This window comes from Rhipicephalus microplus, chromosome 6 (genome assembly GCF_043290135.1).
Source record: "Rhipicephalus microplus isolate Deutch F79 chromosome 6, USDA_Rmic, whole genome shotgun sequence".
Taxonomy (NCBI): Eukaryota; Metazoa; Arthropoda; class Arachnida; order Ixodida; family Ixodidae; genus Rhipicephalus; species Rhipicephalus microplus.
Window position 1 is genome coordinate 105,741,915 of NC_134705.1, and position 13,480 is coordinate 105,755,394.

General features: G+C 44.5%; 1 protein-coding gene across 21 annotated transcripts in view; it reads left to right on the forward strand.

The window, feature by feature from the left end:
• LOC119168047 (uncharacterized) overlaps positions 1 to 13,480 on the forward strand; it is a 249,851-nt gene that overhangs the window by 125,551 nt on the left and 110,820 nt on the right. For 20 of the 21 annotated variants that reach the window (XM_075866371.1, XM_075866368.1, XM_075866362.1 and 17 more), the window contains one exon: positions 11,594 to 11,641. The exons of the other annotated variant lie outside the window; for it this stretch is intronic. In XM_075866371.1, the coding sequence (XP_075722486.1) occupies positions 11,594 to 11,641 (48 nt within the window). The remainder of the gene's footprint in view (positions 1 to 11,593; positions 11,642 to 13,480) is intronic. 21 annotated transcript variants of the gene reach the window in all.

Here is a 13,480-nt window from a genome sequence, read left to right on the forward strand (position 1 = left end):
CACTTGATACGTGATGCCATACAGGCTCATAAAAAAGTGTGCCACGTTCGCTGCTATGGCTATAGTTGGCGCTGACTGACACTCTCGCGTTTAAATTCACATATAAACCCAATAAATTGGCTGGGGGGTTAGCCGCCGTGATAACTCAGTGGTAGAGCATCGAACGCGTTAAACGAAGGTCGTAGGTTTGATTTCTGCTTAAGGCAAGTTGTTTTTCCACCCACATTTTTTCCCTTTTTATTTACGTTACTTTAGTTCTAATGGCTTCTCCTATATATTCCTTGGTATTATTGTTGGTTAGATCTAATTATTTTGTGTCAAAACACAAAGAAACGAGCCCTAGAAGTTATACACTTCTTTTCCTTATTCATTAACAAGGGTCTCGTACTGGCAGACTTGGCGCCGTTAGGTTGTATACGAAGGACCATTGATCAGCTGCCAGTTCGTAATACGTTCACATGATACGTGACGCCATACAGGCTCATAAAAGGAATGTGGCACACTTGCCGCCATGGCTACAGACGGCGCTGACTGACACTCCCACGTTTAATTTCACATATAAACTCAATGAAGTGGCCGGGGGCTAGCCACCGGGATATCTCTGTGGTAGAGCATCGAGCGCGTTATTTGAAGATCGTAGGCTCGATTCCTGCTCAAGGCAAAATATTTTTTCACCCACTTTTCTTTCTTCTTATTTACATTACATTAGTTCTAATACCGTCTCTTATACATTTCTTGGTATTATTGTCTGTTAGGTCTCACTATTATATTTACGATAAACTTATTAATTAAATTAAATACGATGGACCATGTTTGGCGAACAAGTTGATGACAGTTCATCAACAACCAGTGACCAACGTTGTCTTTCTCTTTTGTGCATCAAGACTGTGGCGGCTGTTGTGAATCATAACCCCCGGTGGTTGAAGCACCGTCTTGGTGCTTCAGCTACTCGGATGCAGTAGAAGAAGAGTGATAAAGGTTCAGTCGAACTTTGTGCAAGATTTCGCTCGAAGCTGATGATGATGATGATGGATGGGCTGTAACAATCCTATATGTAACGTCAGTCACGTGGTGAACGACGTGGTATGGTCCTGTGTAGCGTAACAGCAGTTTTTTAAAAAAACCTACACGCCGAGTTGGGAACCAGAGAAGGACAAGGGAACCCAGTGAAAAGTGCACGTTTCGATGATTGGAATTGTAGAGCTGTCTTTGGTGCACCAGTGACGCCTGCAGACGGCTGCGGGCGAGTTGGCGTGCATGGTCGGCTCACGCGATGGCTTCGCCGGCATACTCAGTGACCGAGGGCAGCAAGGTGTCGAAGGGTAGGGCGAGTTTTCGGCCGTATAGAAGATATAACGGCGAATAGCCAGCAGTGCCATGACGTGACGAATAATATGCGAACGTCACAAATGGCAATGAACGCCCCAGTCCTGGTAGTCTGCCGCTACGTATTTAGAAAGCACGTCGGTTATGGTGTGGTTGAGGCACTCCGTACGACCATTCGTTTGCGGATGGTACAAAGTGGCAAACTTGTGCTTGGCAGAACGAGAGCGCAGGATTTCGTCAACGACAGCTGATAGGAAGGTCCGGCCCTGGTCAGTGAGAAGTTGGCGTGGAGCTTCGTGTAATAAAATATTATCATATACTAGAAAGTTCGCCACGTCGGTTGCGCAAGTCTTTGGAAGTGCGCGTGTGATAGCATACCGTGTCGCATAGTCTGTGGCGACAGCAATTCATATGTTGCCAGAGCTGGAGATCGGGAACGGGCCAAGCAGGTTGAGGTCAACTCGAAAAAAAAAGTTCAGTGGGAATGTCGATCGGCTGAAGCAATGGAGCTAGTAGGATGGATGGCTTTTTGTGGTGCTGGCAGGGCTCACAAGCGGGGACGTAGTGTTGAACGAAACGGGTAAGACCAGGTCAAAAAAACGACGACGTACACGGTCGTATGTGCGAGAGACGCCCAAGTGGCCCGCTAAAGGAGCGTCATAAAGGTGTTTGAGAACAGTCACACGAAGATGTGCTGGTATGATGGGGAGTAAGTCATGGCAACACGTTCAAGGTTACGGCCATACAAGATCCCGTCTTTGACCAAGAACTTTTGTAGAGATGCGTCGCGAGGCATTGACTCAAGCTTGTAAAGGATGGTTTGCAGGGAAGCATCCCGGCGTTGTTCATGGCCAAGGTTGAGTAGCTGCGTCACAGACAGAAGGTCTGGAAAGGTGTCAGTATGGGCAGCTTCTTCCACAGGGTAACGTGATAAACAATTCGCATCTTGATGCAATCGCCCTGTTTTGTACGTTACAGCGAACGTGTATTCTTGTAAACGTAGGGACCAACGAGCGAGACCTCCTGTGGAATCCTTGAGAGAGGCCAGCCAGCAGAGCGCATCGTGATTGGTGACTACTCGAAATAGACGCCCGTATATGTATGGGTGAAAATTCACGACTGCCCACACGAGAGCGAGACGCTCACGCTCCGTGATTGTATAGTTGCGCTCAGCGGTAGATAGAAGTCAGCTTGCCTATGCTATAACATGGTCATGTCCGCGTTGATGTTGCAATGCCGTGCCCACTAGTGTCAGTGCAAACCTCGGTTGAAGCTGATGGATCGAAATAAGCTAAAATTGGCCGTGTTGTATAGGGGTCGTGAGCTGGGAAAAGGATGAGGCTTGATCAGCGCCCCAGAAAAACGGCGCGTCCTTTTTTATGAGGTTAGTTAGTGGGCGTGCAATGATCGCGAAGTCCTTAACAAAGCGTTGAAAATAGGAGCACAAGCTCCAAAACTGCGAACGTCCTTTGTTGACATTGGAACAGGAAAGTCCGCGACGGCGCGAATTTTCTCTGGATCCGGGCTGACTCCTGCGGCAACGACGAGTTGGCCAAATACAGTTATTTGACGACGAGCGAAGTGGCATTTCGAAGAGTTCAATTGAAATCCAGTTCGACTAAAACTTCAAGATTTGCCGAATAACGATCGAGATGGGAGTCAAATGTGGGCGAGAAAGCGATAACGTCGTCTAAATGACATAAGCAGGTTGACCATTTAAACCCTTGGAGCAATGATTTCATCATCCTTTCGATTGTGACTGGCGCATTACAGAGACCAAAGGGCATAACTTTGAAGCAATAAAGACCGTCAGGAGAACGAATGCGCTCTTCTCACAGTCTATCTCGTCTACAGTCGTCTGCCAACAGCCAGGCAGAAGGTCGATAGTGGAAAAACATGTAGCACCATAAAGGCAGTTTAAGGCATCGTCGATCTGAGGCAACGGGTAAACATCTTTCTTCTTAGCTTTGTTGAGATGCCGATAATGTACACAAAAGCGCCATCTTCAATCCTTCTTTCTGATCAGGATGACAGGAGAAGCACAGGGGCTACACGAGGGCTCGATTATGTCTTTTGCAAGCATCTTTTGGATTCGTGTTGTATGACTGTACACTCAGACGCGGAAACACGGTATGGACGTCGGGGAATAGGACTCGCATCACCAGTATTGATGCGATGAGTAACTAGACTCGTTCGGCTTAAGGCCGTGCTGGCGAAGTAAAAAATGTCACTATGGGACTCCAGGACGTGACAGAGGATTTTCGCTTGATCAGGAGTGAGGTCTGATGGGCACCATGCGGTCAACGTCGACGCCCGATGAATGTGATAAAATTAGGTCATGGTCTGAGGTGCAGCAATCATCCACTCTGAAGGGCTCAACCGTATGTTCTTGTAGGGCAGTAATTTTGGCTAGGGAGATACCTTTGGGATGAATGTGGGCAATGAGGGCACAATTACAATAGGAAGGCATGTGCGGCTTTCAACAATTGTTAGAATGGTGAGAGGAACAGCGACGCCATGCGTAATCATCACGACAATAATTGGTGTCACCATGTAATCGCCGTCAGGCACAGGTGGCGTATTGAAGAGATCGGTGTGTGTAACACAGGCGGAAGGCGTACGAAATCAATGCAGCAAGAACGGCTTTGGGGTGGGTTGGTCGGATCGGTAAGTAGAGGCATCTCAAGGTCAATACAGTCGGTGGAACAGTCTATAAGGGCCGGGAGGGCAGTTCAAAAATTCATACCTTGAATTAGATATTGAGGTAAATTTTTTATGACGGTGAAAAGAACAGCAGTGCTTCTATCAGCAAGAGTCACAGGGGCAGAGCACATGCCAAGAATGGCTGCAGTTTCCCCGTCGGTTACTTGAACGGCTTGTTTCAAGGCGGGTGTGACAACTTTTTTAGGCGGCGACGAAGAGCAGTACTAATTATGGACACATGCGCGCCGGTATTGATCAACGCCCTCACAGGTACATTGTCTAAAGCAACGTTCAACTGATTCCGGGTGGTCGGTAATGTTACACGACGATTTCTTGCAGTGGTGGACGTCCATGCAGCTCCACCTCAAGAAGCTGCACTGCCTAGTTTTCCGGTCGGGGCGCTGCGAATAGGTCGAAGAGGTAGGACGGCGTTGTGGGGGCGAAAGAGGTTGACAGTGAGCAAAGGATGGTGAGTGGTCGTAGCGAGGTCTCGTCAGAAGTGCGGCAGAATGAGAGAATGAGAGGATGCGGTCGGCATAGGTGAATCAAAATTAAATGCTGGGAACGACTGGTGGACAGAAGTGGCCTGGGTAGGAGGCCCACAGTGTGCCGGCAGATCCCAGTGATTGCGGCAGTGGGAATCTATGACCGACGCGTTGGCAGTTGAAGCATAAAGGCTTATCGTCCAGTGAACGCCATTCGGACAAATCGCGCTGTCGAGAGTGGTTGGAACCAAAACGAGGAGCGGAGAAACGACGATAAAAAGGCTCGGTAGAGTAGACTGGCTGAATGGGGTTCAGGCCGACGTTCGATAATTCTTGAGGAACGACGGCTTGTATCATGGTCGCTGAAGGGTGAGGCCTTGGGAATACAGTGACTACTGGTTTAGCTGCCTCGACCTCGCGACGAATTATGCTGGGGGGGTTGTCACATCGGTTAACTTGGCCGATGGCGTCATCGCAAGAAAAAGTAGCAGCTGTGTTCGGCAGGCGCGTGGTGCCGTGGGTGACGCGGCTGGTTTTAGCCTGTTCTAGATAGCGGCATTCTGTCAGGATCGTGTCGATGCTCCTGACAATAATAAAAACCAGCAAGTTGAGGGCATCGTCAGCAATCCCCTTGAGGACGTGATCAACTTTTTAGTCTTCCGACACGTGCCGGTCGACCTTGCTACAAAGTGCCAAGACATCAAAAATGTATGAGACATACGATTCAGTAGACGTCTGGGCGCGAGTGGTGAAAGCCTTCTTGGCAGAGAGCCAGATGACCAGATGAATTGCTAAAAAGATCAGGGCTCTCAGTTTTGAAGAGATCCCCGCTTGTTATTGTGGCTTCATTGGTTTCGAACCATGTCCGCGGCGTGCCGCAGAGGTAGAACACAACTTTGACGAACATAAGTGTGCGAACCCAGCGGTGGGTAGCATTGACACGCTCGTACCGCTGCAGCCAGGAGTGAAAGTCAATAATACAGTCAGCGGAGAAAGTGCCAGCAAGGTGACGTTTGTTGTCGACTCGGCTGGAGAGGTCCGTTGTGATGAGCCACTGGCAATTGATGTAGCCGAAGAGTCCCCGATATTGCGACCGCTGCGAGTCTCCATCGAGGTACGGGAGCCATTCACCTCCACCAATAATGTTACGAGTAACTTATTTATAATTTATATACGATGAATCGTGCTCGGCGAACAAGATGGCGACAGTTCATCAACAACCAGCAACCGACGTCGTCTTTCTATTTCATGCAGCAAGGCTGTGGCAGACTTGGTGCCATTAGGTTTTGTACGACGTACCATTGGTCAGCTGCCAGCTCTTATTAAGTTCATATGCTACTTGGCGCCATACAGGCTCATAAAAAGAGTGTGCCACACTTGCCACCATGGCTACAGGTGGCGCTGACTGACACTCCCACGTTTAGGTTCATATTTAAACCCAATAACGTGACCGCGGATACAGCCGCCGTGATAGCTCCGTGGTAGAACATCGAACACAGTATTCGAAGGTTATAGGTTCGATTCCTGCTCATGGCCAGCTATTCTTTCACCCATTTTTTTCTTATTATTTACATAACAATAGTTCTAATAACTTCCCCTATACACTCCTGGGTATTATTGTCGGTTGAATCTCATTATTATTTTGTCAGAACACGAAAAAAAGAGCCCTTAGATATACACTTCTTTACCTTATTCAATAATGAGTGTCTTGTACTGGCAGACTTGGTGCCGTTAGGTTGTATACGAGGAATCATTGGTCAGCTGCCAGCTTGTAATACGTTCATGTGCTGCGTGACGCCATACAGACTAATAGAAGAGTGTGCCACACTGACCGCCAAGGCTACAGGTGGGGCTGAGTGACACTCCCACGTTAAAAATCAGATATGAACCCAATGAAGTGGCCGAAGAGATAGCCTCCATGATACCTTTGGAGTAGAGCATCGAACGCGTTATTCAAAAGTCATAGGTTTGATTCCTGCTCCAGCAAGCAAATTCTTCTCCACTTTTCTTTTTTCTTATTTACATACATTAGTTCTAATAGCTTCCACTATACATTCCTTGGTAATATTTTATGTTAGATCTCATTATTGTTGTGTCAAAACACGGAAAAACGAGCCCTTAGGTATACACTTCTGTCCCATATTCATTAACGAGGGTCTCGTACTGGCAGACTTCGCGCCGTGAGGTTGTATACGAGGGAATATTGGTCAGCTGCCAGCTGGTAATAAGTTCACGTGCTGCGTGAGGCCATACAAGCTCATTAAAAAGAGTTTGCCACACTCGCCGCCATGGCTACAGGTGGCGCTGACTGACACTCTCACGTTTAAATTCCCATATAAACCAAATAAAGTGCCTGGGGGGATAGCCGCCGTGATAGCTCAGTGGTAGAGCATCGAACGCGTTGTTCGAAAGCCGTAGGTTTGATTCCTACTCACGGCAAGTTAATTTTTCACCACTTTTCCTTCTTCTTATTTACATATATAATTTCTATTACCTTCCCCTATACATCTTCGTATTATTGTCTGTTAGATGTTATTATATATATATATATATATATATATATATATATATATTGTAAGATATTATTGAACGTCATTTTCCTTATCTCTCAATAATATCACAGTCTTCTTTCCGTTCCTCTTCGTCATCGGCGCCATCTTGCTGTTGCTTGAATAAAGCGTCAGCTGAGCCGTGGTATTTCAAGCAACAGCAAGATGGCGTTGAAGATGGAGGTTATTGATAGATGAGGAAGATGACGCTCAATAAAGTCTTACAATATAAATATATATATATATATATATATATATATATATATATATATATATATATATATATATATACTTGTTATCGGCTTAAAACATATCCACTCATGAAAATCGGACTCGCGGCATATCAGGGGCTCCAAGAGTCCCAATTGAAATGGTTATAGACCTTTACTGAATAGTATAACGTTCAACAAAGCATGTCTGCTTAAATACTCACCGTTTGTAATTGTCGAAATTTTTATGTCACAGTTAGGTGCTTTGTATCTGCGTTTAGTAAGTTTTTCAGTGTTTCACCTCAATGCCTCTTCGGCTGAATGCTAACAGGCCACTGATTTCTCCTAATAAAGTGTCATGGGAGGCTCAACGCTCGACCATGATAATAATTTTTTGTATCAGGCAAATAAAATTGTGTAATCTACGAGTAACTTATGAACTTCTGGCGCTTCTAATTCTCCATTCAATTCGAAGGTACCCACATGTTTTACACTTCAGGCGAAAAGAAGCCTTTATGAGGGCAGTGTAATGCGGATATTGAAGATTGAGAATGCCCTTTATAAAGGCAGTATATTGGGGATATTGAGCGAATAATATAGCTCTAAAATATTGATGACCGCTATATAGGAGCAATTGTACTGACACGCTTTTCTCAAGCATACATAATTTGTTATTATTGGCTAAGGGTTATGGAGCATTATGAGTTTTCGTGGTATTGCAGTGTGGCATTTAGCTATGAATGATAATGGCCGGGTTGTGTGTAGTTTCTGGAGCTCGTATATGTAGTGTTGATTTCACATGTAATTTATATACTTCGATGTAAACCTTGTCCAGGACACCACGTGAGTGATTTCACTTAACAGGTGTTTTCTTTATGTTACCTAACTGGTGAATATAGTCAACCTTGCTTCTATAAAGCCTTGCTGACGCAATAGAGCTTGTTACTTTGCATATCATGCGTTTCACGAAGATGACAAGAAGTGCATGACAATGACTAGAAATTTCTACAATAAAAATTACGTCAGAAGAAAATATCGCTAATGGGTGTTGCCAAGTTCTTATTTTTTGGTGTTATTGATGCTGCTAAAAGCTATTAGCGTTTACTTAGCACTTGAGTGAAGCTGTCACTTGCTTGTAAATAGTGTTGCAAATTGTGTAGAGGACGATCCATAGACTCCATAGTCGTATGACCAGCTTTACATTAGACTATGGGAAGTGGCGCCAGCATATTTGCACATTGAGAGCGAAGGAGACCATGAAGCTTGAATGCGAGAAATTGAATTAAGTTGTTTAACAACGGCGAAATATTTACAATCGACATGTTTGTCTAAGAATGAACTTGCAATTTTGGTAAACTAATGTCAATAGCGCTGCACATAAGCAACAACAATGACATGGTGCTTGGTAAAAGTGGCCATTAAGTAACGTGCATTGGCGTATAGCGGCCATATGCTTTCACTTCTCTTCTGCTGCGTAGTTCAGATGGTTGTGCAACCTGCGATTTCTACTTTCCCACGCCAGCCATAATGATTGAAACTATCGAGAAGTTCGATTTAGAGACTCTGGAAAGACGTGATTTTGCAGCTGCATAACGGGTGTTGGATGGCTAGCTCTTGAACGAAAAGGTCCTTGCACAACAAAACTGCAGCCTGGGTTGTCAGACTGTACCATAGGTATTAGACAATATGCTGTCGACCTAGCATCTAAAACTGCACAGTTTTAGCCTGCTTACACCGACGGTTAGCTCTTGAACAAAATGGTCTTTACACACGCATATCGCAGTCTAGGCTGCCTGACTGTCCCAGAGATTAGACACAATCTGCTATCGACCTAGCATCTAAAACAGCATGGTTCTGGTCTGCGTACACTGTCACCAATTAAACAACGCTGCAGTTCAGTAGTCTTATACATTACCCTTGATTGAATAATTATTGGAATTCGCCTATTCTAGGAGTGGTTCGATTCCTAATTGATGTCACGCTTCATCATTCTTGAGACACAGCCTAGTAACATTCCGAAGAGCACAATAATTTGCTGTAAACAACTTTCTATTATGTGCATATGCCTGTTGGGTGATAAACTTTAAAGTGATTCTGAAAACCTAAGGATTGCTGTTTTAGGAGCTTGCTCAGCAAGCTTGTTATACTCGCGCCTTGTCCCACAGCGGCGGTGGCGTCCACACTTTGCGGTGATTTCATAAACGCTGTCGGCACATGCAATATTTTTCTCCATCTAAAGCTTACGCATTTCAAGCATCTTCGTTGCCGCTCGGTGCTGTCTTGGCAGTATCAACACGGGCTCTCTGCCAATACCCTGCGGTTACGGCTCGGCAGGCTGAAGTGAAGAAAGCTCGCTGTCAAGAAAATGCGAGGCTGCGGAGCAAAAAAGCAGAAGCGAGGTGCGTGCCGTAAAGTGGGTCCTGCCATCGGAGGTCTCGAAGAAGCAAAGCGAAAGTCGTGGCCATATAACCCAAAGCACTGAAGGCGTAGGTAGCTGAGGCCTCATGTCAAAGCGGTCGCTACCTGATGTAGATGGTGCCGATGCACATTTTAAGTGCGACTTCCTCAGCCACACGTCCGGCAGAGCTTCAAGGTGGGCAACTGGTTCTTTTTCTGCAACAGCATGGCCACAATCGTAAACATCCGCGACGAAGAATCCCGCACCAACGCCATCACAGTCCTTCAATAAGAGCTTCCTGTTTTGCGATGGCCGCGGTCCCGGCGCCAAACTAGAGTTAGTACATAGTTTGAGACACGCGTGAAGACGCTCTGCGGACGGGAAGCGATCCTACGATGAGTATTACGTACTCGTGCCAATATCCTCTCAAGCCCTTTAATATGTGTGTTCTGAATCCCGCTAAAAAGTGCTTTTTAGCTCCAGGTCTGCCATTGATTAGCGTCGGCCGTTTGTCTCACGGCCGCAACCAGTACTGTATAAAGGGGTAGATGGTTAACATACCGGTTGACGTTTGTAACACTGTGCAGTGCCTACCACGGACAATACTTGACGCCACCGCTTTTGACGTACAAATAAAGCGCACAATCGTTACCGAGCCTTGCTATAAGAAACGTTTAATCAATTGTGAATAGCTGGCACAAACACCTCGAAAGACCCCATAATAAAATACCTTAAAATCAAGATCAATTCCTGCAGCCACATGGCAGAAGACGAAGACAATCAGAAGGTGAACAATGACGAGATTGAGCTGGCGCTTTAAGATGTCGACCGTGACGATCTTTTACAGGCTACCATCGAACCCAACGTCATGATAATCCCTTAGCAAAATACTTTACAGATCATAAAATTACATTCTTTCAAGAGAACTGAGTCACTAGCTGACCGAGGCGCGCCGTTGTACTTAGGAATATCAGGGGGCTACAATGACTATTGTATATATTTCACAAAATTGTGTATAGTGCTTTCCAATCTAAACTATTATATGTTGTGTGAACGATTATTATTCAACAACAATGCAACGTCTACATATGATGGGAGGAGATGTGCACGAGCGATTTGTTGGTTACCAGATCATCCAAAACCACCTCCCGAAACATCAATGACATGGTGGATATGGCGGTGAGTTTTTTTTAAATTGCAGTGTAACTTCTCAATGACATATACGAACTCTGTTTTCATATTTTCTTGAAATTTTTAAGAATACTTTGAACGCGTAAATTGTCTTTGTGCGATTCCACAGTTTTAAACACTCCTTGAAGAAATGAAGTCAAACTAACATGCTGATAGTTCAAGTGGCTTGGTTTTTCAGAAGACACTTGTCATCTTCATTTCATTTCTGCGCCCCGCACTAGTGATCTGGTGCCTAAGGCACTCGTCTGCTAACCTGCAGGTCACAGGACCAGATCCCGGCGATGGCGGCTGCATTTTAGACGGAGACGAAGATATTGTAGATGCATGTGCTCAGATTTGGGTGTGCGTAAACAGCTCTAGTTTGTTGAAATTACCAGAGCCCTTCATTACTGTGTCTCTGGTATTCATACGGTGGTTTTCAGATGTTACACCTCACATTTTATTGTTACTTCATTGCTGAGGACCTGTGCTACGCTGCCAAACACTTTTGCCCACTCCATGGCAGCGTACGTGTCTAGAGCGTCATGTAGAACACAGACAGCCGCTCACCGCATTATTCTGAAGAGTTGTAGAGTTATTTGCGGGCATTTTAGCTGAGATCTCGCTGAGTACTCCATAATCAGCAGTTGTATTGCTGTCTGTAAATTTTGCATAATTTTAAAATGAAAACACCGCTTTCTTTGTACCTGTTCGTATATCACTTTCCTGATAATCATACCATTTTCTTTTCAGAAATGGTTGGCCACGGCATTTTACGGTGGCTTGATTCCGATTGAAAGGGCAAGTCTTTATTCTCTCACTCTGTATATATATGGATCTTTAAACAATGCTTTACTTTATGCACTTGTTTATTTTATGCGTGCTTGAATTATTGTGAATTTTAAAATGTCACCACTTACACATGCGCAACAGTAAAACAAAACATGAACAAAGAGCTCTAAAGAAGAGGCAGAGGAATTGTATTTAAGTGAACTCTTCTATCGGAAACATAGCCTCGCCGTGGTGGTCCAGTGGCTAACGTACTCGGCTGCTCAGCCGCAGGTCGCGAAAGTCAAGTCTCGGCTGCAGAGGCTGCATTTTTGATGGAGGCGAAAATGCTGTAGACGCGTGTGGTAGGATTTGGGTGCATGTTAATGAACGCAAGGTTGTAGAAATTTCCGAAGCCTTCCCCTACAGCGTATTTCATAATCAAATGGTGGTTTTGGAACGTTAAATCCCACATAATTATATATATATATATATATATATATATATATATATATATATATATATATATATATATATATATATATATATATATCTTCCGAAAATACGAAATTTTTTGTGTCACAAGAGCCAAACAATACACGCGACATCGTGCGATCAGGGGACGTAAAAGGATGACAATGGGTGCGATGACAAAGCTGTGGGGAACGTTATGCATTGAAGTAGTCGGCAAATTTTTTTTGATAAAAAAAGACCATGTAGTACCGAATCGGTGCATAGGAGATCGTTCAGCACAGTTTTAAAAAAATTGCAGTCTTTGAAAGGTTCCAAGACTCCATAATAACCAGCCGAAGGCTTAGGTCCAGAAAGCACGCCGAAGGAGGACAAATAAAAAAAAAGTGGCAATGTACTGCATGACACCAAGTACAATAAAGAATTGATGCCACTGGTTACGATGTCTTTGATGGCGTAGATGTTGTGTTGGAGTGTTGGGAGAGAAATCTAAAACTGAATCGGCAGCTTCTTTATGGGAAGTAGGACGAACTACTGTGCGATAAACTATAGAGTAAAGAAAGGGAATTTAGGACTACCAAACTCTATGATAGTGCAAATAAAAACAGGTTCCACTTTTTTTTCTTGGTAACGTGAGTGATCCTTTCCTCCGTTCAGTGCACCAACTGAGGCGGATGAGTACGTCACCTTTATATGAAGATGATACAGACCTCATGAATTCACCTGTTTCAATGTGCAGGGTCATTTACAGGAATGCAAATACCTTCTGCCACAAAGAACTTCGTTTAGGATTCATACTGATACATTGCACACAAGGTGTTCTTAGAAGACCGGGTTTTTTTTTCTAGCTTGAGGGTCAGACAGTCTGATTTCTAATAAACTAGATACTACTGACCTTGGTATTTTTCTTTACATTGTTAAGAGGAAGTTTGAATTTGGAATGTATTGCATAGAACAATCAAAAAGAAATCTCCGCTAGATAAAGTCGTATAAGTTTTCTTTCAATAGATGATGAAGATGAGTGGCCATTTGACCAATATCTATAAAGAAGCAATGTTTACCGTGGGTCCGTATAGCAGGAGTTCACTGCATCTAGTTGCAAGACCCACAAGAACCTAGTTTGAGAGTCCACGTCGAAATTTGTTGAACTTCAGAAAGCACAGGAGTCCGTATCTCATTGGTTGTCCAGAGTGGTTGTTTTAACAGTGCTCAATGAACTTCGAATTTAGTTATGTCCAGTAAGAGTGACAACATTTGTTGTTATGACTCTTATGTCATTGTTGATGCTCGTAACGCCTGTTAATATGCAAAGATACAAAAATTGGTAGATGTCGCAGCGCGATGTACTTAGCATGATGTCGCAGCGCGATGTATACAGCGCAAGGGGCTGTATAGCCATGA